At 38.7% G+C, this 26,729-nt stretch overlaps 1 protein-coding gene across 1 annotated transcript; it reads left to right on the top strand.

Moving 5' to 3' along the window:
• Positions 1–4,512: 4,512 nt before the first annotated feature.
• Positions 4,513–6,687, top strand: Sst (somatostatin). The gene is made up of 3 exons (XM_070028686.1): positions 4,513–4,578; positions 5,225–5,571; positions 6,330–6,687. Exons 2-3 carry the CDS (start codon positions 5,434–5,436, stop codon positions 6,540–6,542), a joined length of 351 nt encoding a protein of 116 aa, XP_069884787.1. The 5' UTR covers positions 4,513–4,578; positions 5,225–5,433; the 3' UTR covers positions 6,543–6,687.
• Positions 6,688–26,729: the final 20,042 nt, after the last annotated feature.

Genomic DNA, 26,729 nt, shown 5'->3' with positions numbered 1-26,729 from the left:
GTGAAACTTGAAGGTACTTAGAGAATGTCTACATGAATCTGTAGGTAGTGTTGATTATTCTTGCCTCTTCCTTTACTCAATATCCAAACTATCAGCATATCTAACCTACTATACCTCAAAATGAACCCCAAGAGTATTCAGTCGTCATCTTCATTCCACCCCAAACACCATCTCTCTCATCCAAACTAAATCCAGAGCATGAGTTTCCCAGTAAGAACTATAAGCCACTTGCTCCTTCCCAGTCTTTGGGATGTAGGAACTGAAATAGGCACAGGGGTTGGCTGCAGAAGGCTTAGAATGGACAGGTTTGAAGAGCCCTTATGTGAGCCAACTAGCTTAATTAGTCACAACAATTAAAGGGAGAATATGTTTTGTTTTGTCCTGGCTTCCCTTCTTTTTCTCAGAGGTTCTTAGATTCCTAAGTGACATTCTTGCGTTTACTCTTTCTTTCCTATCATTACTTTTCCACTAAGCAGAAAGTATTAAATAATTACATCAGCCCAGTCCCATTACCAGTATCCTTCAGTGGATTCCAAACCATGGCCATCAAAGCTGACTGTGGTCTGGCTCCTTCCTGAATCTCCAGCTTCATCTCCTAACTTCGCCTTTCTCTCTGTTTTATCTATCCCGTGCCAGTTCCATTGCATTACAACTGCCTGGTTCTTGGTTGGAAGTCCTTGTTGAGACAGTTGAATGGCAAATGCCTTCACTTTGTTCCAGTCTCTTACCTAGAGTCTCCCACCTGCCAACATGCTCTATATCTTGCTTTTATCTATATAATCTAAAAATATCCTGATTGCCCAATTCACCACCATATAATTGGCATCAAGGTAATATACCTTAATCATACTTATTTGTAGCAAAAAGATTCTTAAAGGGGAGGCAGAAGTAGAAACACGACTCAGGTTTTTAGTAGGCCTGTGAAGTATCCTCTGCCCTCAAGATCCCCAATATCCAAAACCAGGTTTTTTTCCAATATAGATCCCCAATTTGAGGAAAATAACATCATTTAACACCAGAGTACGCGATAGCCTGCATGTTCATTTCTTGTGATTTAAATCTGTGGACTACTGGTGCTGAAGGGAACCACAAAGATGATCTCCTGAGATTTTTTTTCTTGCAAACAAGGAAATCAAGGACCAGAGAGAATGTCTGACAGCTGATGTGGCAGAAGCAAACCAGAACCCAGGTCGATGCTTCGTGCAGGCAATCCTGTTCTGCATTGCTTCATACTGAATGTCTGTGTTTGCTTACATTATTTGGCATTATCTCTCACTAAGATGAATTTCTACTCATACTAAAAGGTAGTCTCCCCCGAATGTACATTTCATGAGGGAGATGGAAAACCATATACTGGCCAGAAGAGCTGGGCATTGAAGAAGACTGCGCTATCCCAAGGAGTTTGTATCCTGGGTAAAGACTGTATGGCAGGTATCTGTGGGTCCAGGGAAGACGCGGCATTTTCCTTTGGCCATGCTACCTTTTGTGTGCCTGCTCTCAGTGCCTCAGTTTCCTCCTGTGAGGTGAGAGGAACATACTCTGAAGTACCAGATGAGAAAACACTTTGTTATGTTAGGAGGAAGGTGTCATGATGACTACGGTGGGAGACAGAATTTCCACTGCAACCCAGACCATCTTCCCCTTCCAGTCTTTGGGACTTGGGAAATAGTCTCTGGGTGTTCACTTCAGAGGGCTCAGTTTGCAGACTTCTTAAGTGCTTGAATGCAAAGCCACTCTTAAAGCAAAAATAATTTGGTTCCCCTTTTCCCTCTCCTCTTTTTTTTTTTTTTTTTTTTTTTTGTGGGTCGTGGGCCTGAATTCTGGGCCTAGGCACTGCCCCTCAGCTCTTCAGCTCAAGGCTAGCACTCTACCACTTGAGCCACAGCACCACTTCCGGCTTTTTCTGCTTATGTGGTGCTGAGGAATTGAACCTAGGGCCTCTGCATACAAGGCAAGCACTCTACCACTGAGCTACCTTACCAGCCCCTCCTCTCTTCTTTTAACTGGACCTTAGGTTCATAAAAACCAAAGGATTAAAAAACAAAACACAACAATACCCTATAAGTCATCTCATCTATACCTCCATACTTCAACAGGAGTCTGAGAAACAAATCAGAATTCACTAGTTCCCAATAGGTGCTCGTACACTTCAGCTCAGGAGTTATTTTTGGCAAGAAACTTTTGAGGAGAGAAGAAAGAAAGAGGCACAAGAGAAGAGTGATGCCTAGAGGCAGAGATTGTGATAGGTTTTGGCTAGGCAGGGTGACAAGGAAGGGAGAGTAGAGAGAAGGCAAGAAAGAGCTCCACTGAACCAGAATGAAGTCAGAGCATGATTGGGGAAAGGGAAAGGAAAAGAGAAATGAGTATAGGAGGAGAGGAAAAAAAGACTCAAGAAGGACTGAGGGAGAAATCTTGGGAAGATACTTAGCAAAAGGTGAGGGAGGAGAGAATGAAAGAGCAGTGATATGGAAGGAGAGGAACAAGAGACAGGGAGGGCTGAAAAATAGATCCCAGGGACTGGGAAGGTGGCTCAGTGGTAGAGCGCTTGCCTTGCATGCCTGAGGCCCTGGGTTCGATTCCTCAGCACCACATAAGCAAAAAGAAAAAAGCCAGAAGTGGCGCTGTGGCTCAAGTGGTAGAGTGCTAGCCTTGAGCTGAAGAGCTGAGGGACAGTGCCCAGGCCCAGAGTTCAGGCCCCACAACCGGACCCAAAAAAGGCAAAAAGAAAAAGAAAAATAGATTCCAGAAGAGCATAGTGCAAGATAAAAAGGATGTTTTTTGTTATTTCCTAAGCTGCTATTTGATGACAAACTCTCCTATTCCACAGAGCCAATGGCCAGGCCCTGGGTAGAGGCGACAGAAGATTAGGAAAGCTGGGCTAATATAGACACAAAATTCTCAATTCTGAGCCATAGAAGGTTCCAGTATGTATAGAGCAAATGACCTAGATTTCCTATAGTTTGGTTTCATGGTTCTAGAGTTACTGCTCTCCCAGACCATTCTAACATGTAAGTGACCTTTTCATGCTTCGCCTTGTGCTGTGCCTTGTCTGGAATTTTTAAGCCCTGGAGACTTGAATGGTCCTTACTATGTTTTCTCTCTTTGCCTTAATTTACAGACATAAAAAGGAATAGTGACCTTAGCCATTTAGGGTGCCTCCTAATCTTTCCTACCTCTTGACACTGGTTTGGATCTTGTTTGGGGGGACATTCTAACTCTTGATAGCATTATTGGACATGTTTTCTGCTTCACTCAGTTTCCGAAGATGTAGCATTCTGATTAGCTAATATTGACTGTGTTTGTGTGTATGTATGCATGTGCATGCACCAGAGCCTCACACTCCTGCTTAGTTTTTTTTTTCCTCCAAAATCTGACATTGTACACCCTGAGCTCTATCTCCACTTTCTGCTTTTTTGCTTAACTGTAGATAAGAGTCTCATGGACTTTCTTGCCCAGACTTTGAACTATGATGTTTAGATCTCAGCCTCCTGAGTAGCTAGGATTCCAGAGTTACTGGCACTTGGCTTCTTTACAGCTCATAAACTATCACTCCTTAAAGAGTCTGTAAACATTATCTGATCTATGCTAGGAAATTAGCTGATCTTTCTTTGATAGGGAGTTGTTTGTTTTTTTTTTCAAAGCTTTCAGAAAGCTTTGAATATTGCTCTGGACAGTAATACTCAACCTGATTACAGACAGACTTCCAGGACAGTTTTAATTAAACTTCAGGAGATTACTTAACAAAGGGTTTTTTGATCCTTTTCCAACATAGAGGCAAACAATTGTCAACTATGTTCAGAGATACTAGGTGTTTGTTTTTGTTTGTTTTTGTCTTTGTCAGTTGTAGGACTTGAACTCAGGGCTTCGGCACTAACCCTGAGCCTCTTTGTGCTTAAGGTTACCACTCTACCACTTGAGCCACAACCACTTCTGAGAGACTGGGTGTTTCTATATCCATGTTGATCTAGAACTGGTTTTTGTTTTTATGTTTTGTTTTTGTCAGTCGTGGGGCTTGAACTCTGGGCCTGGGTGCTGTCCCTGAGCTCTTCAGCCCAAAGCAAGGACTCTACTACTTGAGCCACAGCACCACTTCTGATTTTCTGGTGGTTAGGAGGAGATAAGAGTCTCTCACGGACTTTCCTGCTCAGGCTGGCTTTGAACCATGATCCTTAGATCTCAGCCTCCTGAGTAGCTGGGATTACAGGCATGAACCACAGGCACCTGGCTAGAACTGTTGTTATTGTCCAGGAATTTGTTGATACTTTCAGAGCCATGTGAAAAGAAGTCTGGCCTAAGATAGTAGAAGTCTGGTCTTTATTCCAGCTGTTTAGAAAGTGAGCCAGAGCAGGGCACTTACTGCCCACTGCTAAACCTTAGCAATTCTGAGGTTTACAGCTATTTTCTGAGATTCCTTTCTAGCTCCAAATTTCTGAGTACCTGAATAGAATCAACCTCTGTCTCCTCCTCTGCCCCCATCCTTTTATCTGTTGCAGTAAGAATACAAGCCCTATACTTGGTGAGAAAGGAAGAAGGAAGTTGAGAGCCAAACGTTTTTTCTCCCCCCTGTTATAGAGGAAAGTAAGTTTCTTTTAGAATCTAACACATGTTTTGTAAGGCTTTTGCAGAGGAAATAAGAATATGAGAAGATACTCCGTCCTTCTAAGGTCCATCATTTATTCTCCAATCTGTTTTTGGAGTAATGAGCCAGAATCTCTTCTTTCATACACCTGCATTTGCTTGGGGCCCCTAAAATGGTTATAGAGGAAAGTAAGTTTCTTTTAGCATCTAACACATGTTCTATAAGGGTTTTTTTTAACAGAAGAAATAAGAATGAGAGAAGATACTCAGTCCTTCTAAGGTCCATCATTTATTCTCCAGTCTGTTTTTGGAGTAATGAGTCGAAATCTTTTTTTCATACACTTGCATTTGCTTGGGGCCCCTAACATGGTTAGCCTGACGATGAGTGGAGTACATTTATGCACAACACATTTACATATGATAGTTTGTTTGCCTTTCGGGGGCTGTGTCAGCCTGATTCTTTGGATGCATGTATGTATGATTGCAATTAAGGAATGTGTATGTCGGTAGCACCGAGTGAAAATAAAATAGTGCATAAATAGTGTGGCAGGTGGAATTGTGTGTCCCCATGTGTATGCACAATTCTTTTTCTTTAAGCCACTTTAGATTGTCGCCTCCCCTTCATGTCTGTGATTGATTTTGCCAGGCTAATGGTGCGTAAAAGCACTGGTGAGATCTGGGGGCGCCTCCTAGGCTGACGTCAGAGAGACAGTTTAAAAAGGGGGGAGACGGTGGAGAGTGCACAAGCTTCTGCAGGAGACGCGAGGTTTCCAGCCATCGCTGCAGCCTGCAGATCGGTTCTGCCTCCAGAGTGTGACCACCGCTCTCCAGACCGGTTCCTCAGGCAGTGACACCATGCTGTCCTGCCGCCTGCAGTGCGCGCTGGCCGCGCTCTCCATCGTCCTGGCCCTGGGAGGTGTCACCGGCGCGCCCTCGGACCCCAGGCTCCGTCAGTTTCTGCAGAAGTCTCTGGCTGCTGCTGCAGGAAAGCAGGTAAAGAAACTTCCTTGACATCTTATTTTGTTTTGTTTTACCTTTTCCCTGCCCTCCCTTAGCAGACTCCTGCCCTCTGAGTTTGAGCTTGACAGGTGTTTTAATTTTAAGAGAATTTCAGTTCTTTCCAGAGTCCTTCAGCTCTCACACCTCCCAGAGAAAGTTTTCGAGTCTAGAATTGCCTGTGCACCCCTTTCTTTTCTGATCGGTGCAGAAGATCGCAGTTCTGGTGAGTTTTTTTTTTTTCCTGACGTTCAAGAAAATTTGAAAATCAGGCTGATGGAGCACAAAGAAAAGGTAGCTAGCATCTCTCCTGGGTGCTGCCCAGGAGAAGTGCTGACCTGGGTGCTGAAATGTGATCTTCCTTCCTTTCTGGGCTAGGGGTAAGGGGCACTGTGCAAGACAAAGCAATGTGCTTGTGAAAATGGTAAGAACTATTCCCCACTTTCTAGCTCATGATGTGGACTTTATAAAACTGTTTGCAGACTCTCTCTCTCGTTCTCTCTCTTCTCTCAACAGGAGTATAGCACTTGCAGCAGGAATATAGCAACATTTGCCCTTTTGAAGCCTTCAAATTATCTAGTGATTTATAGAAACTTCCTTTATTTTTTAACCTTCATTGATTTTAATTGTCACAAAAACGCAGTTGTGAAAACCATACCAAAGTATGACTCCAGGTGCTTCTCTAAGGGATTTTCCATGTCTTTTTCATCCTCCTTCACCGCTCTGTCTTTCCCTTTCCCTTCTGCCCCATACAGGAACTGGCCAAGTATTTCTTGGCAGAGCTGCTGTCTGAGCCCAACCAGACTGAGAATGATGCCCTGGAACCTGAAGATCTGCCCCAGGCTGCCGAGCAGGATGAGATGAGGCTGGAGCTGCAGAGATCTGCAAACTCAAACCCAGCGATGGCACCCCGAGAACGCAAAGCTGGCTGCAAGAATTTCTTCTGGAAGACGTTCACATCCTGTTAGCCCTTCTAATCATAGTTGCCTACATCAGACCTCCCAGTCCCTCTCCTCCAAACCCCATCTCTCTCCCCCAAATCCCCAGAGTCCTCAGCAAGACCCTTGAATTAGAAATTGAAAACTGTAAATATAAAATAAAATTATCATGAAATTATGGAAAAACAGTGACTTCGTTTCTTATTGAGTAAATCATTCTGTTCAGTAATACATGATGAATGTGAGTTGTGGTTTTAGTAAACTTACTTCAGATATTCGCACACACCAATTCTCACAGATCTCTATTTAAAATTTTTTGGTAGCAATGTGGATTATGTTTCAAATGGTAACTCTCAGAATCTGGGTCATTTTTCAGTTGAAATAACTTCAATTTGCTGCATACATTTAAACTCAAAATCAGCTATAATTACTGGAAAGGGGTTGCCATAAACAGCTACATAGTAAATCCATTTAAAATAATATATTGAGTTGTCATAATGAAGATTAAGTGTTTCTGGGCAGGCAGAATGAAATCCAGCATGTTGATATGTAAGCTATATAAAGTATTTTTTAAATGACAGGAAAATCCATTTACAAATTGGAGAAAGAAACTGGTTTAGGTACCTAAAATAAACTGTTAACATTTACAATTTGTTTCTTGTTTGCAAACAGTTATTCACAGAATCAGCACTGGATGGTTTTATATCTTCTCTGACAATCTTCTCTGCAACTGAAAGTGCTAAATGACAATACCTGACTTAAAAGGAAGCTCCTAATTTTTACTCAGTGGGGAATATAACCTTCATTATTAGGTTCTGGCATGGGAGTTCGATGTGTTTCAAGAAACATTTGTGTGGGGGTCACCTCACTGAATGCTGTACTGTGGGGGTCACCTCACTGAATGCTGTACTGTATCGAAGGTATCAGAAGTTAAAATCATTATGGCAGAATATCTGAAAGACATCTTAAATCTTATATATTTTATCAAAAAAAGAATAAAAATAATACGTTATAACCAATAGTATTACACTCTAAGTGGTACCACTTAAGGCAAAGACAAAAACATTCATAATTTAATTCATGGAAAGAAATACCCTTATGATATCATTTTAGCTCCCTTCGTATTTGTCCAGAGCTTCTGGAAGAATACACAATATCTAAATATGTGGATTAAGTATAAATAGGCATCATATGAACTTACTGTTGGAATATATAAAAACCAAATGGAATTTTACATCTTTTAAAATATTTGTGCTAGATAACACACATTTTTAATATGAATGCGGCTTTGTGGATGTTAATACCCTAGCAGCTGATCAAACAAGAGGGAATAAAACCATCTAAGCCACTTTACTAATCTCTGTGAAAACAGAACATCATTTGAGGTTCCAGTGCATCCTTTATTTACAAGAATTTTAGTTGGGTATTAATGCACGTACATTTAAAAGATTTGTCTATGCTAAGTGCCTTATGTACATCTGGTTACTAACCAGCTCAGTGGAGTAATAGAGCCACATTATTAGTATTGAAGCATAGAGGGATCACAATTTAATTGTTTTCCCAGTAGTATATATACTCTATGAGTGCCAGGGGATTTTTAAGTTTTGTAATATCATCTTTAGTTGGCAGTTATTTATTAGGAGCTGGAAAATTCTCACTGTGGAAAATAGAATTAGGTAGTCACCGGCTCACATATATACTTAGCCTTCATTAAAAGCTTACATTGAATGAGACCTTTGAACACAATTACTTGCCTTTCAGCCTCAGTTTCCCCATCTCCGCAGATAGATTGTTATATTAAGGGATCCTAGTGTCCTTGACAGATGTGATGGACTTTTTCTATTTTTACATTGATATGAGTGCTTAGGGAGTTATGATTTTGAGCCATTTAAGATTACATATACAGATTTTGTTTCATTTTGTTTTGTTATACAAAAAGTATAATTTATTGTAAAGACACAGAGGAGTTTCAATTACGTAAGTCAGGTAATGAGTACATTCTTTTTTGAAGTGTTACCATCTCTCCCATTTTCTCCCAATGGAGGGAATAATTTTTAACTTCCTGTTTAGTTTGGGTTTCTTGTATTCTACCCACAATGACCCTTTCAGATGTTGTTTTTTTTTTTCTTTCTTGTTACATGCTTCAGTAATCTTGAGCAACCTGTTATTTCTTTCAGTGAGAGAGCCTGGACACTGTCCCTAAGTTTTCTGCTCAAAGCTAGTGCCGCATCACTTGAGTCACAGCTCCACTTCTGGATCTTGAGGGACAGTAAGTCAAAGATAAGAATCCCAAAGACTTTCCTGCCTGGGCTAGCTATGAACCACGATCTTCAGATCTCAGTCTCCTGAGTAGCTAGGATTACAGGCATGAGTCACTGGTCCCCCCACAAAGAAGAGAGTTTAAACTCTGGGATTAGGGTTTGATTTTGTAATGTTTTTACAGGCATAATTTCCAAAGAACTGTCTGTTGTGTTTCTTTTCTCATATTTAACATTATAACATTCATTTTACTAAATGTATGAATGGAATAAATGGAAATAAATTAGAATCCCAGGTTTTACACATTCCTTTTACCACTCCATCTCTCATTCACTGGCTTAAAACATCTACAATCTCTTGTCCCTAGTTTTAAGTGAACAAGAAATGACATTTGTCTCATTTATTACCTTGCAGTAGCCATAAGAATGTTTCCAAAGGTTCATATGCTAGAAACTTGGTCCTTAGTAACAGTACTGGGACACGGTGGATCTTTAAGAGGTGGGCCATGATGGAAGGAGCTCAATTATGGAAGGGATTAATGCTGATATTTGAAGTAGGTGGTCCCACAGTCATAGGTTAGTTCCTGTGAGAGTAGGTTGTTGTAAAATAGTGAGGATAGCCCTTACTTGATAACTCTTGCTTCCTGTCTCATCATATGACCTTTCTCTTACATGTAGTACAGTTATGTGATGGCACTCCTTGTGTTTTGACAAATTCAGGAGACTCACATCAGAGATTGAGCAGATAGAACCTACAGACCTTGAACTTTTGGCCTCCAAAACTGTAAGAAAACTTTCTTCTCTGCAAGTACTCCCCTTCTGGATTCCTTCCCCTTCCCTTCCCCTCCTCTCCTTTTGTTTCCTCTCCTCTCCCCTGCCCTCCTTTTCTCTCCTCCCCCCTCCCGGCCTCTTCTTCCTCCCTCCCTCCCTCCCTCTCTCCTTTCTTTCTTTCCTTCCTTCCTTCCTTCCTTCCTTCCTTCCTTCCTTCCTTCCTCTCTTCCTTCTTTCCTTCCTTCCATCCTTCCTTCCTTCCTTCCTTCCTTCCTTCCTTCCTTCCTTCCTTCCTTCCTTCCTTCCTTCCTTCTTCCCTCCCTTCCTCCTTCCCCACTTCTTTTTGTTTTGAGACAGAACCTCATTTTGTTGCCTAGGCTGGGTTTGAACTCATGATCCTCCAGTTTCAGCCTCTGGGACAGCTGGGATTATAGACAGGAACTGCCATACCGAACATATTTTCCTATAAACAACACATAATGAATAAAAGCATGTCCTTCATCCTCTGGTTCTGTAGTGATATCCTTTGAAATACTGGCCTGAAATACTGGCTAAGATTTGAGGTCCTGAATTTTTTTTTAATTTATAAATGAAGCTAACTTTTACAAGCATTTGTGCCACTCAAGTTTATATGTTTCTCAAGAGTTTCTGATAGATGTTTTGGGTCATGTAAGTAGCCACCTCATTTCTATTAGATTCACATAGAAAGTACATTAAGATGGTGACATGGTCATTGTGATAAAACAGTATTATTAAAATCAATAATATCTTAAGGAAATTCAGGCAGTTCAAATAGGAAAGATAATGCACTTCGAGATAATTGCTGCTTAATTCTAATTTTCCTGTATATAAAAAATGGTAATGTACATTTTCCTTTCTAATGTTGCATTAAGGTCAGATGGTACATTTGCTGAAGGAAAACATTAAGCTCCCTGGAACTGCTCTCCTTGGGTAGCAATTTATTGACTCCAAGATGCACACTATAAGAGCAAGACTTACAAACTTAACTAGGACATAGTTCTTTCTCCCTTACTTTTCCATCCATATTTGCCCACTCATTCACCCACTCACTTCCACAAACTCTGCTGAAGGCAATGATTTTATGAGCCCTCTCATCACTCTCTTCTCCATCATTACTTTCATTTCTTATTACATATGGCTGATCCCGGTGTCTTTGTGAGTAAGATCTCTAAGCAAGCTCTATAGCCTTCGATAGAATTATTTGGCTCTCCAGCTCTTCATTTCATCTGAATTGTCAAGATTTTAGCTAGGGTTCACATATTTGTCTTTGCACTGGGCAGATATCTAAAGTTGCTGCTGCTGCTGCTGCTGCTTTTTCCTTCTTTCAGTTTTTCTTCTCTAATATTCATTCCACTTTATGACAGCCATGTCCTAACTAATTTTGGCTAACCACCTGTCTGTGTATTCTTAGTCAGTTAGATTGACTTCATTTTTAATCCAGGAATGATATTAGAACTAGAATGGATTAGACTATATCATCCTTGTGCGTAGAGATTAATTCATGGCTGATCATGATCAATCCTAGTATAGTACAGGTCTATTTTTCAGTATAGTTGGGATATCTTTTTCACTCTGCATGAGAAAGCAGGCTGTTCCTGAAACCTTTTGTCAACTATGTTGGAGGTCTGTGCTTAGAAAGAATAGTGAAAAAAGGTAAAAATCTCTAAGTCTTTAGTGGTATCATGTTCAAATGCAATCTGATCTTATATAAAAAAATCTTTACATACTTATCATACATATGCGCTAATAAATTACTTTATTCATTACAAGCTGGGTAAATTTTGCTGTACTTTTAGTCAACATTTATTGTATTTTATTATTTTCTTGGTGTGTGATGGTGATGGAACCAACACATGCTAGCCCAGGGCTCTGTCTATGAGATATTCCCCTAGACAACTTTATACCCACACTCCTGGTACCTTGTATTGTTAGTTTTACATGTATATAAATGCAGAAATGTATGCATGTACCAACTTAAGTACTTACATTTATTAACTTTCTAAATAAGACAAAAGTTCTGAGACTAAGAAGACTAGACTTGATTAGACTTCATGTCTTTCAGAATTCCCAGCTTGTGATTGGCATATACAAGCCAATGCTTTTGATAAAAGAAAAAAGAAGAGGTGATTATATTTTTAAAATACTTTTCAGTTTATAGAACTACTCTGGAATTGCTATCTCATTGAATCTTCACATATATTGCGTGTGTGTGTGTGTGTGTGTGTGTGTGTGTGTGTGTGTGTGTGTGTGTGTGTGTGTGTGTGTATGTGCAAGTCTTAGGGCTTGAACTCAGAGCCTGGGTGCTGTCCCTGAGCTTTTCTCTCAAGAGTAGTGCTCTACCATTTAAGCCACTGCCCAACTTCTGGCTTTTTGGTGGTTATAAGAGTAAATAAGAGTCTTTTTACTCTCATTTTGAAGCCCGCTCATGCTGGCTTCAAAATGAGATCTTCAGATCTCAGCCTCCTGATTAGCAGGATTACAGGCATGAGCCACTAGCATCCAGCACACATGTCATAATTTACATGTTTGTAATGAAGGTAGAAACCTATACCTCTGTTGTTGGTTTGTTTATTGTTGTTTTTTGCCTTTTTGAGATGTAGAAACTGGTGTGCAGGTATTTAAATAACTTACTGTTAGCCAATGAGCTCTCTTCCCATAGCACATTCCTTCCCCTTTCCAAAGCTTAGCGTGCTCGTTTCTTAGGCAACACTAGGCCCATTTAGTAAAGGCAGTAAGTAATCAGCCTCTCACTCCCTTTACTTTGGGATGATACTTCTCTGTGGCAGCTGCCACCATATAAGGCAATAAGAGCCTCTAAGAGAGACTTTCAGGTCTGGGCAGCTGCAGGGCCCCTTATCTACCATTTGGACAGCAGTCATAAATCCTAGTCCTCCATAATGAAGTCCCTGGTCTACATGTCCATACCAGTGTCTCCGCCTCCTAGCTCCTTCTAGCCCCTCCTAAACCCCTTAGGTTATGTAGGTCACCTCAGAGAATAGCCAGCACTACTCATTCCTCTCTTGTGAGAAAGGGTCTTGCCAGTCCTTTTGCTGGCAATACACCTTTTCTTTGTTCCGTGTACCTGGATGTCTGCATGGTTTTCTGGTAAAGTCTAAAATACTCAAACACTTACCCAAACTCAACCATGAGTTGAGTTTTAAAAAAAGCTGGATCTTCTGAAGAATTGCCCCTTTAATAGAAAATATATAGACAATTATTTTCTGAATCCTTTATTCCTCAGACTAAATTCTTTAAATTTCTTTAGCATTCTATATACTACTATGTTTTTTTGTTTTTTCAAAAATTTTATTGTGATTAAGTGGTTACAGAATTTCCCAAATTTCACAGTATTGTGGGCTAGTGATGCTTAGTTAAAGTCCCAAACACATTCTAACTTTCATGGAGAAAATTGTCTATCATGGTCTATAACATTTATTAATTCTATGAGCTTTGCAATACAGTTATTTCTTCCACATTGGGTGATATGTACATTTCTCTTGTTTTGTATAGCATCAGTTGTTCCCTCTTTCCCACTTGTTCCCTCCCTTCCATCGCCGCCATTGTGTTGCGTAGTTCATTTTGGTCAATGTCCAGTGCAGCTGATGGGTCCTGCTGTTTTATGTTTTTCCTTATATACTACTTTAGCACGTCTGTATACCATCTTGGATGCTCTTTGTAAGAACTGTTCAAATTTGTTTACCTATTCCTGAAAACTGACCACCAGAACACAGTGCAATACCAAATGTGAACACTGACTACTACAAAGGAAATACGACCTCCTTCCTTGTACACCAAGAGCTCCCTCTCACTGATGCAGAAAAGCAAGCGATTGTATGTACTTCTTCAGGTTCTGTTCACTTGGAGGTGTCTCCCATCAGAGCCACCAGTGTGGCTGTAGTGCTAGAACTATTCGATTTGGGGTGGATGCCTCTATAGACTGCCTGGTCACTACTTTTTCCTTTAGTCAAGCAGATCTTCCATGAGGCTCAGATTATGGCCTCAGATACATAGAAGATATGATGTAATAGGAGTAGGGACTACGAGTATCTAAGCCACTTCTACATGCAACTTACTTGTGCCTTCAAGATGTGCTTAAGACTGCTTGCCTACAGATCACTTCTCTGTTGCTGGAGTGCTGCTATGTGCACTGAAAGGTACGGGTTGGTGGATGGGACAAAAATGCAAGTTTTGGAAGTTCATGTTTCATTATAAATTGGTGGTCCATGTGAGAAAAGCATCTTTTCTATCAAAGTAGTTTGCTTTCTTGTGTTAATTTTGTGAGAATTGATTTTCTGGAAAAGTTCCTGCTTTTGGCCCTTATTAATTGCATTTTAGTTACATCCTTTTCCTGCCACACTTTAATGAAGACATCCTGTTAGAAGCTCCTGTTAACTAAACCACATCCTTTTGTGGACTATGAACCTGAGCTCTGTCAATGTGAGTAGAAGGGCGGAGCCTGCTGGGTTGGAGATAAAATGGGAGCAGCCTGCCTGCTTTGTGTGCTTGCCTGCCAGATTTTTTACTTCTGCAGAAGTACACTTTGAATTGCCAGGTTCCTTTTGAGTGCTGTCTTTATTCTTATGTGACACTCCAACATCCTGAGCCATTTCTGACATCCATGATTAAGGCCAAGCATCCAATCTGTAATAGGGTCTAAGAAGAAGACAGAATCTGTTTATTTGTTTAAGGAGCATAATTTTCTGTAGAAAACAGAAGCGTTAAATTCCAAAGTGTGAATCACCTACACAGTCAGCCCAAAATACCCTAAAACCTTGCTATGTGCTATATCAAATACTGTAGAGCTTTTGGGATTTACAGTCAAAATAGTACTGCAGCCTAGACTTGCAGAGAGTTCTTTTCTTTTGAGCCTTCCTATCACCTGAAACATAGCTAATGAGCATTGGTAATATGTCCAAATGTAGCACATATTGATTTCCAAATCTGAGCTCACTGCTCTCTTTGCTCTTGTAGGAAGTAGCAAAGTGCAGTAAGGATGTCTTAGTTTGCTCTAGACCCATAGATCCTAGAAGCTTACTGGAGTTAAAGGCTCTTAGATATATGTGTGGAGAGGGGTGTAATGGGTGGAGGTGTGTATTTCATTTGCTCCCCTATGGAAGGTATAGTTTTACCAAGATGTTTAGAAAAGTTGCTGCTTCCTGTTCATCTGTTCTAGGCTGCATGATAACAAAGCAATAAACAGGAGTAACATCTTATGAGGTATAGAATTGGTTGAAATCCTTTAGGACTATATGACGACAGAAAGTTTGAGAATTAATATGGCCCCAAGCTAGGAACAAGAGTTAAATTGGCACCCCACCAACTAGCATCAAGTTGCTTCTAGGGGGTAGATCTAAAAACAAACTGTAGTACACAGTCATGAGACTGCTAAAGTCAACAGAGATTAGATTGTTCAGTCACCACACATAAGGGAATAAACAAATGACAATGTTTGGACAGTTTTGGAGAACAGGTAAAATAAAGCTCTGAAAAAACCTATTTTGAGATATTATCTTGGTATATTACCCATGCTGGTTTCAAGCTTGTGCTTTCAACAGATTGTCCTGCCTCAACCTCCTGAGTAATTAGGCCAACAAGTGTGTACCAGCATACCCATATTTAAGATGACTGTTATAATATCCCATGCACTGTGTGCTACCCAGTCTAATTTGCAAACCTTCTACTGAGTGGCAGTAATTTCATTGGTTATTTTTCATAGAAAATAACAGAAATTTCACCTTATTATAATAAGGTTTCAGGAACTCTTTTATGTGTAAATAATTTTGCTCTTATGATATGTTAATATAAGAAACACATGTTTTTGCATTTCTTTTTTATTCTATAATTCTGTTTGCAAATCCTTACAAGATTGCCCTTCATATCTAGAGCCACCAGTCTCACCTTAGTGTTCAGCATCTACACAACTACTCTATCATTTAACATGTCTAAATTTCTCTTCACTTGTAAGATAGCAATAACCATGTTGTCTTGACTGCTGCATAAGACCATTATTGGACTAATCAGTGAGCTGGGTCATTTTTGGAAAAAAGTCTTAACAATAATGCCTCAAGTTTCATATGAAACTTTCAGAAGGAGAAGTTTATTTGATTCTTTTCTCTTTTCCCTATTCTAAGTTCAGTTTTTTTATATGAGGATATTCTTGCTGGAAGAAGAAAAAAAGAAGGGAGAAAGAAATGAAAAAAGAAACAAAGGAAAAAAAGATTTAAAAAACTAATAGAACAAACTAATGTTCAATGATGTTAGAATCTCAGTTTCCATTAAATGGTACTAGTCTTGGGAGATATTACAACATTCTGCACAAAGCAGTACTCTGTTACTTTAGATGCTGCAAGACTGAATCCCATAAAAATTCAGCCCTCAAAATATTCGTGTCCCAGTGAATAAAATAGCTAATATTTAAGGTACATAATAAGTGACTTTGTAAATATTTTTTTAAATCACAGAAGACTGGGAAAGGAAAGAGCAAGTTTATGTTGAGTCATCAAGATAGTCTATTGGAAAAGATAGAATTTAGAGCATAGGGGAAATTTGAGAGCTGGAGACTTACTGGGATTAATAAAGAATCAAAGCATTTTAGGTTAGGAATGTGCGAAGGGGAATCATATCTTTATTGTCTGTGTATTTAATAAATCTGATCTAAATGTAGTAAGAAAGTCATTTTGTGCTCATATGTTTGGGTTTATATAGCCTGAATCATCCATTCTGTGGAAAGAACTGAGGTAGGACATGAGAGTCCCAGAGAAAGTCATTCTTCACGCAGGTGGTTAAGTATTAAAAGAGAAATTCTTGTAAATAATGAAAAACCAAAAGGGAAACCCAAAGGAAGACAGAGAAGAAAGTTCAATTGTGTTTAACAATCAGTGGAAAGCCAATCAAGGGAGCAAGCTGAATGAGTGTGGGGCCCTGAGATCAAACTGTAGTACCAGCTTCCAAAAACAAAGCATAACAAAAAGGATTATAGGAAAATAGAATTAACAATCATAATGATGATGATGCTAAACAATAAAATGCTAATAATAATAGCAAGAAGGCTATGGTTTTAATTTTGATACAGAAAAACCTTGGACATCCTCTCTCCAAATTACAAGAATAAGATTAAACAAGCTAAAATAAGATTTTCAGTAGATCTATCAAAGAATTGAGATCACAGGAAAAGCCATCACCATAAAACAAGTTAAGGCTAGGATGTAGCTCAGTGACAAAGCACTTACTTAGCAAGTACAACATCCCAAATTCAATCTCCAGTACCAAAAAGAAAATACAAAAAACAAACAAACAAGAAAGCAAGCCAATATATATCACCACAACCAGATCAACTCACTAGAATTATACTCCACTGTAGTCAGTCATGAGTAGGAACACTTCATTATAATTTTGACATATTTCTGGAGGCTCAGCATAGGGTAAGCTGGAGAATTAAATCTCTTAGGAACCTTGTCTTAGGAAGATATCAATAGTTTTATGTGGTTTATATCCAAGAGCCCCATTAGATTCTTCAGTTTCTCTGCAAGAGTCTTTTCTGATCTAGAAAAGAAACTTTTTTTCTCTTTCCTTTCCCTCCCTCCCTTCTTTCCTCCCTCCCTTCTTTCCTCCCTCCCTTCTTTCCTTCCTTCCTTCCATCCTTCCTTCCTTCCTTTCTTCCTTCCTTCCTTCCTTCCTTCCTTCCTTCCTTCCTTCTTCCTTCCTTCCTTCCTCCCTCCCTTCCTTCTTTTCTCTGTTTCTGTCTGTCTGTCTCTCCCTCTCTAGGATCAAACATGGTGCCTTGTACATACTAAATATATTCTATATTCCTGGCTGTAAGAAAAACTCAGGACCACTAACAAAACTTAGATTTAGCAAAGAGATTATGGAGTGCTTTTCCTGTCCAACATTTTACCACTGTATTAATAGGCCTTCTCTAGAATAACAGTACATAATAACTGAGATACCTGTAAGACTATGATTTTACATAAGGAGTTAGTTAGGAAAGTCCAAAGATGACTTCCAAGGAAACCAAAATTTCTGTTACCTGCAGAAACCTGATACCTGTAGATACCTGCAAACACCTACAAAGTACAACTCTTTTTTATTTTTCATGCTTTTTTACTGTAAAAATACTGTACAGAAGGGTCACAGTTAGATGAGTAAGGTAATGCGTACATTTCCTATCAACATTGTTACCTCCTTCTTTGTTTTCTCCTACCATCCCTTCCCTCTCTACCTCATCCCCACCCAAGTTGTAGTTTGTTTTCAACATAGTGTCTTGTACATCTCATTGTTACAATGGGTAAACTTGTATCCTTATTTCAGTATTTTGTTATTTCCCTTCCCCTCCCTAAATTAGAAAAATGTATATATAAGATGCAGGGTACTGACATCAAATACAGTGAAAACAAGGGGTATACTGAGGGGAGAGAACATACAAGAGAAACAAAAAAAAATCACAGAGTACATTTTTAAATATGTTAAAAACAATAGCAAGAAAGAAAAAAAACACTTGTGTTCCTATCTTGGGTTTCATTTCACTTAACATCATCTTATATGGTCATATGTACATAGCTTTTGATCTTTTCTGCTTGTCCTAGACTTATACTAGTTATTGCAAATAAGGGAAACCATGGGACCTATGTTTCTTTTGGCCTGGCTTATTTTACTTAATATAATTTTTTCCAAGTCTTTCCATTTCTTAACAAATGGGGCAATGTCATTCTTTCTGATGGAGGCTTAGAATTCCATAATATATACCACATTTGGTATATGACATATATACCATATTCCATAATATACCACATTTTCTTAATCCATTCATCTACTGAGGGGCATCTGGGTTGGTTCCATATCTTAGCTATGGTAAATAATGATGCAATGAACATAGTTGTGCTGGTAGCTTTAGTATAGCCTTGTTTGTGATTGTTTGGGTAAATGCCTAAAAGTGCGAATCCTGGGTCATAGGGGAGCTCTACATGGAGTCTTTTGAGGAACCTCCATACTGCTTTCCAAAGTGGTTGAACAAGTTTACACTCCCACTAACAATGCAGTAGGGTTTCCTTTTAGCCACATCCCCTTCAGCATCTGTTGTTATTAGATTTCTTGATTATAGCCATCCTAATTGGGGTGAGGTGGAATCTCAATGTTGTTTTGATTTGCATTCTTTTATGGCCAGGGAATTGAGCATTTCTTCATGTGTCTATTGGCCATTCTTATTTCCTCTTCAGAGAAGTTTCTCTTTACATTTTTAGCCCACTTATTTATCAGGCAGTGGTTTTTTATTTTTTTTTAGGATTTGTTGTTCGGGTTTTTGAGTTCTAAGTATATTTTAGATATAAGACCCTTGACTGTTGTATGGCTAGTGAAGATCTTCTCCCAATCCATGGACTTTCTATTGATCTTGCTAGCTAGGGCCTTTGCCATGCAGAAACTCTGCAATATCATGCAATCCTATTATCCAACCTTTCTTTGATTTGTTGTGTTTCTGGGTCTCTATTAAGAAAATTTTGGCCTGTATCAAGGAACCCCAGAGTTTCTCCTATTCTTTCCTGTAATGTTTTCAAGGTGTCTTTGAGGTCTTTGATCCATTTGGAGTTGATTCTGGTGCAGGGTGATTTATAAGGATCTAGCTTTAGTTTTCTACAGGTGTTTAACCAATTTTGCCAGCACCATTTACTGATAAGACTTTCTTCTATTCTATTTTTTTAGCTCTCTTATCGAAGATTAAGTGGCTATAGGTCTGTGGGTTCATTTCTGGGTTTTCATTTCTATTCCATTGGTCTTCAGGTCTGTTCTTATGCCAGTACCAATCTGTTTTCAAAGCACAACTCTTACATTAATATGAAACCTCTTTTTGGTTATCAGAGAATCTCAGTCATAGTACCAGATACATTATAAGTTTCCACAAAATGTACAAGACAAGATAAAACACACTCTGAAAAGTTAAAATAATCATCCCAGACTCAACATGACAATGATGTTAGAATGATTAAATATGAAAATGTGAACTACTATATTAAAGGCACATATAGAAAAGAGTATAATACATACAAAAATAGAAAGGTAGTGTGCAGACAGATGAAAACACTTGCAAGACTCTAAAGACAATGATAGATATGATAAGCATAGTCATAAAAAGGGAGAATGTTTATGATGGGCTCATCTTTTCAAGAAAAGATCAATGAACCTCAAGATAAATTCAAAAGAAAGTTCCCAAACTGAAATGCAAAAAAAGTCATGGCAATCCTGTGAATTCTGAGACAGTATTAAAAGGCATAATATAAGTAGGCCAATGGAAATAGGGGAAGTAGAGGAGGCACAGAAATGTGGAGATGAAATGTATGAGATAATAATGACTACAAATTTTTCAAAATTAGTGACAGACATTGAATCATAGATCCCAACAGATCAGAGAACAATAACTATAATAAGTATAATATCTATTAAAATTTTATGGAGTCCTATCATATTAAAACTGCAGAAAATAGTTGAAAATGCATAGAAGAATAAACAAATACATACTATCATAGTCTTTTGTTATTATTACAAATAATTGGAAGACTAAGAGGCAAGAAATCAGAAAAAATATATAGGCTCTGAACAACAACATCAATCAGTTAGATCTAGTTAGTATATGTAGATTGTTTCATTTAATAAGAGCAGAATCACATTCTCCTTAAAGTTACATAGAACACTAACTGGTATAAACCACACTGGCCCATAACACATTACAATTTACATTCTAATAAAGGAAATACTGATAAAGAAACACCCACAGGCCAAACTAGGATGAACTAGAAATACGAAATTAGAAAAAAATAGAACATAATGTGATTAAACTAGAAAATGACAACAGAAAAGTCGCTATAACTTTCCAAACGATTTGACGATTAAACAATATAATTCTAAATGACACATAAATGAAAGGGAAAAAGTCACAAGAGAAACTACAATATAGTTTTAACTAAAGGAAGATATAAATATTGTTTATTGAAATTTGAGAGGAAGCAAAATCAGTGGGTAGCAGAAAAATTAAAGCAATGAATACTATATTAGGAAAGAAGAAAGCTAAAATAAACAAACTTCTATTGTAGGAAACTAGAAGGAAATGTGTGAATAAAGCTCAAACAGGAAAAAATTAGAATAAAAAAATTAGAATAAAAATGAAAATAAAAATTGTTTAGGAAAATTAATGTAAGAAAAGTCTCATTGCTATAAAAGATCCATAAAACTGAAAAATCTCTAGCTAGAAAAACTGAGATTAAAAAGCAAACAAAATTTACTAATATAAGTTAAAGAAGGCAACAATGACTAATTCTATTGTTATTAAAATGATGAGAGAATACAATGAATAACTCCATGGCTGTGAATGGAATAATTTAGGTGCAATGAGTCCCATTCCTGCTTTTAGAACCATCAAAACCCATAAAAGGAGAAATAGCTAATCTGGTTAGTAATAAAGAAATGGAATAAAGATTGCTTTACCTTTGGGTATTGGTCAGACTTTGGAGAAGAGGACATCAACCTTGGGCAGAATGAGTATCAAAATATGGAGTGAGTAGCAAAATGATCCCTAGGCTCAAGATGGAAAGTGCCACCTGCACTATACCATCCAGAAGCAGCCTTTTCACCCAATTAAAAGTCTCTGTACAGAAGAGCCAGGGAATTGGGGAGCACCACCTATTTGGACCTGTACTTAATCCACTAGGAGGTGTACTCTTCTAGCAGTGAAGCTGTTAAAATAGTATCTACTAGCCCAGGAATGTAGAGGGGAATTGCTACAGACCCTTGCCTAGAGAGAATCAATACCAATACATTAGGGAAGCCACAGATAGATCTCTGAGGATCAATGATTGGAAGACAATATGTTTTCAGACTTCTCTTCAGCAAGAAATATGGACTGAATATTTTGAAAACTTAAACTCCAAAAACTTAGAAAATCTAGAAGAAATGGCTAAATTTCTAGACACATATAACTTGCCAAAATTGAAACAATAGGATACAAACAAATATATCAAAAATGAGTTAGGAGATTGAAACAATAGTGAAGAATTTCCCACCACTACCACCATCATTAACAATAAAAGCCCAAGATGATATAGATTCACTGCTGAATTCTACCAGATCTTTAAGGAAGAAGTAATTATTCCAAAAAATAAAAAATAAAAAGAGAAAGTAATGCTGTCAAACTCATTCTATAAAGCCAATATTACCCTATTTCCCAATCTGTGTAAAGATACAACCAAAAAAGAAAGTTTAGAACCAATTTTTGATGAATATAGATGTAAGAATATTGAATTTTAGTTTTTCATGATTTTTGTTATTACCTTCTGTGTGCTGATTTGGAGCTTGGCTTGTTTTTCTTCTTCTTATGAAGGTGAGGTATGTCATTACGTTATTTGAGATTTTTTTTATTTCCTTTCCTTTTTCTTTTTCTTTGTGTGTGTGTATGTGTGTGTGTGTGTGTGTGTGTGTGTGAGAGAGAGAGAGAGAGAGAGAGAGAGAGAGAGAGAGAGAGAGAGAGAGAGACAGACAGACAGACAGAGAGAGAGAGAGAGAGAGAGAGAGAGAGAGAGAGAGAGAGAGAGAGAGAGAGAGAGAGAGAGAGAGAGAGAGAGAGAGAGAGAGAGATTGTGTCGTGGGGCTTGACCTCAGGGCCTGGGCACTGTCCCTGAGCTTTTCCACCTGAGGCCAGTGCTATACCACTTTGAGCCACAGTGCCACTTCCAGATTTCTGGTGGTTAATTGGAAATAAGAGTCTCATTAACTTTCTTGCCAAGGGTTGGCTTTGAAAAATGATCATGAGATCTCAGCCTTCTGAATAGCTAGGGTTACAGGTGTGAGCCACTGACACCCATTTTGATTTTCTTTAAATGTAAGTACTCATGGATATTAACTTTTCTCTTAGCTGCTTTTCCTAAGTTGCAAAGTTTGTTAAATTGTTTTCATTTTCATTTAATTCTTCAGTGACTTGCTTTTCATTCAAATGTGTATTGTTCAACTTCTATGTGCTTACACACTTTGTTATTAATTTCTAATGGTATCAAGCAACAATAAAGAAAAATAATGTACAATTTTTATCACAATCTTCAAGAACTATGGAGAATGATCAAGAAGCCAAATATAAGAATCCATGCATTCTAAGTTTTATTTCTTAGTCGATTGAAATACTGTTTTTTCTTTTCTTTCACCATTATCAATATTAGAATTTTTCTGGTTTGTTGCATAGAACATGTTTGAGGCTCTCATACTTTTTTCATGGGTTCATCTGGCCCTCTCGTGAAATTTATTCTTCTCTGAGCTCTTGGGTTTGTGACAGTCTTTGTTCCTCCTCTATGTGTCATATTCCATATGAGTATCTTCTGCAATACTAGCTTAGTGACTCAATTATGTATTCTGTCAACGGGAGAGCCACAATACAGCCCTGCAGTGACTTTAAGGAGGAGAGATAGGCACTTACAGGCTCTGGGGCAGAGACAGGAGCTCAGGAGCTCTGGGAAGAAGAGATAAGAGCTGAGGGACAAAAATGACCTACACTTGCTGCTTTGTCCTTCAGCTCTCAGCACAGTGCAGCTAGGTGTGCAGAATGAGGTAACGCAAGCTTCTTTGTGTGGCACCAGTTAGAGTCCTTTCTCAGCCTGCCTGCCTGCCTGCCTCTCTCTCTCTCTCTCTCTCTCTCTCTCTCTCTCTCTCTCTCTCTCTCTCTCTCTCTCTCTCTCTCTCTCTCTCTGAGGGGCTTGAACTCAGGGCCCTGAGCCTCTTAGTACTCAAGGCTAGTGTTCTACTACTTGAATCACAGCTCCACTTTCAGTTTTTGAGTGGTTAACTGGACATAAGAGTCTTTTCTGCCCAGGTTACCTCCGAACCACAATCCTCATATCTCAGCCCCCTAAGTAGCTAGGATTACAGGCGTGAGCTACCACTGCCCAGCTCAGCTCAGCCTTTTTAACTTGCCCTGTGGCTTTAAACAAGGTATAGCTTTGAATTATTCTGTAAAACTGGGACGTTAAAAGGCATCATTGCTCACCTCTTATTTTCTTTTTCTTCCTTAGGAAATGGTTCATTGGGCTTTCCCTCATTACAGAGAGAACAAATCCTCATAAATTTCCAATCCCTTTTAAGAGGGGGCGGGGGAGAGAGATGAAAGGCATAGAGAAAGAAATGGAGACTTTTGTCTTTATAGACACAGATAATTCAGAATTTTACTAGCTTCTATAAACCACGGGTGAATGTGATGGGAAGAGAGAAGAGTTAGGTGAGGAGGCAAGGATGGGTGAAGTGAGAAAATCAAAAACAAATGAGCTCGAGTGATAGCCATAAAAAAAATGAAGCCACACTAATTAAAAATAGCTGAAACCCTAGAGATGCATTGAAAAGCAATCGCATTGGATTGTTCAAATTAAGAACAACAAAGAAATGGCTAGGCAAGCTGACTCCATATTTGGAATACTTAAAAAAAAACACCACTGATTATTAGGAAAAGCTTTTCCTTTTGCAAATTCTCCCCTGGTTGCAGAAAGAGAAAAACTGAAATTTCTCCATTATTTTCTTTGGGTTCTGAAATGTTAGGAGAATGAAATTAAATTCCCTTTAAATGTTTTCCTTCTGGGCTGTAAAGCTGCTGGCATCATTTATCCCTGGCCCAGCACTTACATAATTTGGATACCATGGGAGCCCTTAGGAGTCATTAAATAAAAAGAAGACATCAAATAATAATAAAAAGAGAGCAATTAAAATGCTAGACCCAATAAGCTTGACAGAAGACTTGATTTAAATGCAACCCCAAGACCCAGAATATTAGATATTAATGAGTAAGGGGATTCACCTATGAGAGATGGGCTTGAAAAAATATGTTGGGAGTGAGAAAGGGCCAGCATCCTTTATGTCTGGGTAGTCTTTTTGTTTTGTTTTGTTTTGTACAGAGAAGAGAAGGACATCATCTATCTACATATGGTGCCAGTTCTAAGACTCCCTGAACCTTAGAAGGGAAATAGATACTGGGCAGGGTGAGTGAGGAGAGAATAGAGCTCAAACGTATCAACTTCATTAGGATGAGATGCTTAAATAAGAAAAAAAAAAGACATTCAGCCTGAGGAGGAGCATTAAGACTTAGAGGTATTTCTCCTCTCATTTCTTCTGGTCTGTGACTTGCAGAGTGGCTCACATTAGCTTAACTTTGGGAGGCATTACTCATCCACCTTCCATACCCCTTTCACATCTGACTAGGTGATGAACATTTGTGGTAGACTGAGAAATGTCTCCCAAAGAGCTCTAGATCCTTGACCCTCAGAATCTTGATCTCTGTTGGAAGCTAGATGAGCTGGACAAGCAGCCTCTGTATGTGCAGCTGCATCCCTGATTCAGGCCTTTTTCAGTGAAGTCAGGGTCTCACACTACCCTGAGGAGCATAGGATACTCCAACAGATTTCAGAAATCTCTTTCTAGAGCCATCACACTGTGGCAGGGCCACATGTTTCAAGATCTTCTTAGGGCTGTGGAATTACTCTGTTACTCCTGAGTTTGCTCCTGATTATGTCTGGGAGCAATAGCTCAAAACCAAACAAAGGAGCTTAGGATCTGAAATGCTTGCTTTTTCCTTCTCTTTTCAGGGTAGACTTAGAAACAAGAAAGATCAGAAATAATCTGGTTCAGAGAGTAAAATGCAGGGGTAGGCCTTACAGGAAGTGCATAAACCCTCAGAAACGGAAATGGGAGACTTTCTAAGAGTCTCACATCCTGCTGGGATACCTGTGCAAATGCTATGGAAAAGAGGATCTGTGGGCTTTCTGAGCTCAGATTCCCTTACCAAGCCCTCACATTAACTTAACTTTGGAAGACATTGCTCATCCACCTTCCATACTCATTTCACATATAACTAGGTCATGAACATTTGTGGTAGACTGAGAAATGTCCCCCAAGAGCTCTAGATCCTGACCCTCAGAACCTTGAACATTACCTTACAGAGCAAAACCACTTCACAGAGGTGATGAAATTGTGGATTTTGAGATAGAAGATTAACTGACTAATTTCTAGTACCCAAATGTGTTCTGTCTTTATCAGAGGGAAGTAGGGGAAAGTTTGGCACAGAAGATAAAGGATAGGAGAGAGAAAAACATGGTGTAGGCTTCTGCCTGGAAAAATGAGGAAGTATCCATGATCTGAGGAAGGCAGCTCTAGAAATATTAGGAAATATATTGTCTCCTGAAGCATCTGTAGGGTGCATTATCTTTCTGAGACCTTGAGACACTGTAACTGGATCTGGACTTTTGATCTTTAGAACTGTAAATTGTAAAAGAAGTAGGAGAGAAGATGGAAATGTAAAAGATGAGGATGAGGAGGAGAAAGAAAAGAGGGAAGAGGAGGAGGAACAGGAGAAAAAGCTACACAAAATCCAAACAACCAAATAAATAAAAACGTACATTTTGGTGATATTTTTGTTTTGTTTTTTTTAGTTAAACTTAATTTTATTGCCAAAATGATGTGCAGAGGGGTTACAGTTACATACATAGGTAGTGAGTACATTTCTTGTCAAACATTGCTACTATACTGCAAGTTTGTTGTTCTTTGTTACAACAAATACAAGAAACTCCTTCCACATGGGATTGGTTTTATTTATTTGTTTATTTCATCCTCTGATGAAATAAAGCAAATCAGCCACGTGAATAGAACATGTTGATTGTATTCCGAACATGCTAACTATATTCTATGTTAATAGAACATAATACATTGATTTTGTTGCTTTTTCAATTTCTATCTCAACTTATACTAAGCACAAAAATTCTGCTTGCTCAAGCACACAACAACAACAACACAAAAATCCCTCAGGACTCGGTGACCTTGTGATTCTTCAAATCCTGAACATAGGTTAGTTTATTAAATGAGTTGGAAGTAGAAGTTTCATCTTATTCAGGACCCAGTGTGGCTTAGTAGTCATTACCCAGTGTATATTTATACTCATGAGTCAAATAAAGTCCCAGAATTTACCAACAAGAAGTAAATGTCCCAGAGAACAAAATGGACTTCACGCCCACATCTTCCATTAAAGTTAATAAGAAGTCAATCATGTCAAGTGACATAGAATCTTGAGAAACTTGGGGAACAGAATGGCTTACATTTCAATTGGCTGAACATTAATTCAAATAATTCAACTTGCTCTAGACTGGGGAGGATAAAGGACAGTAAG

Source organism: Dipodomys merriami, unplaced genomic scaffold (genome assembly GCF_024711535.1).
Source record: "Dipodomys merriami isolate MVZ:Mamm:240054 unplaced genomic scaffold, mDipMer1.0.p SCAF_2, whole genome shotgun sequence".
Taxonomy (NCBI): Eukaryota; Metazoa; Chordata; class Mammalia; order Rodentia; family Heteromyidae; genus Dipodomys; species Dipodomys merriami.
Note: the sequence above shows the minus strand (reverse complement) of the source record. Positions and strands in the feature narration are given on the sequence as shown.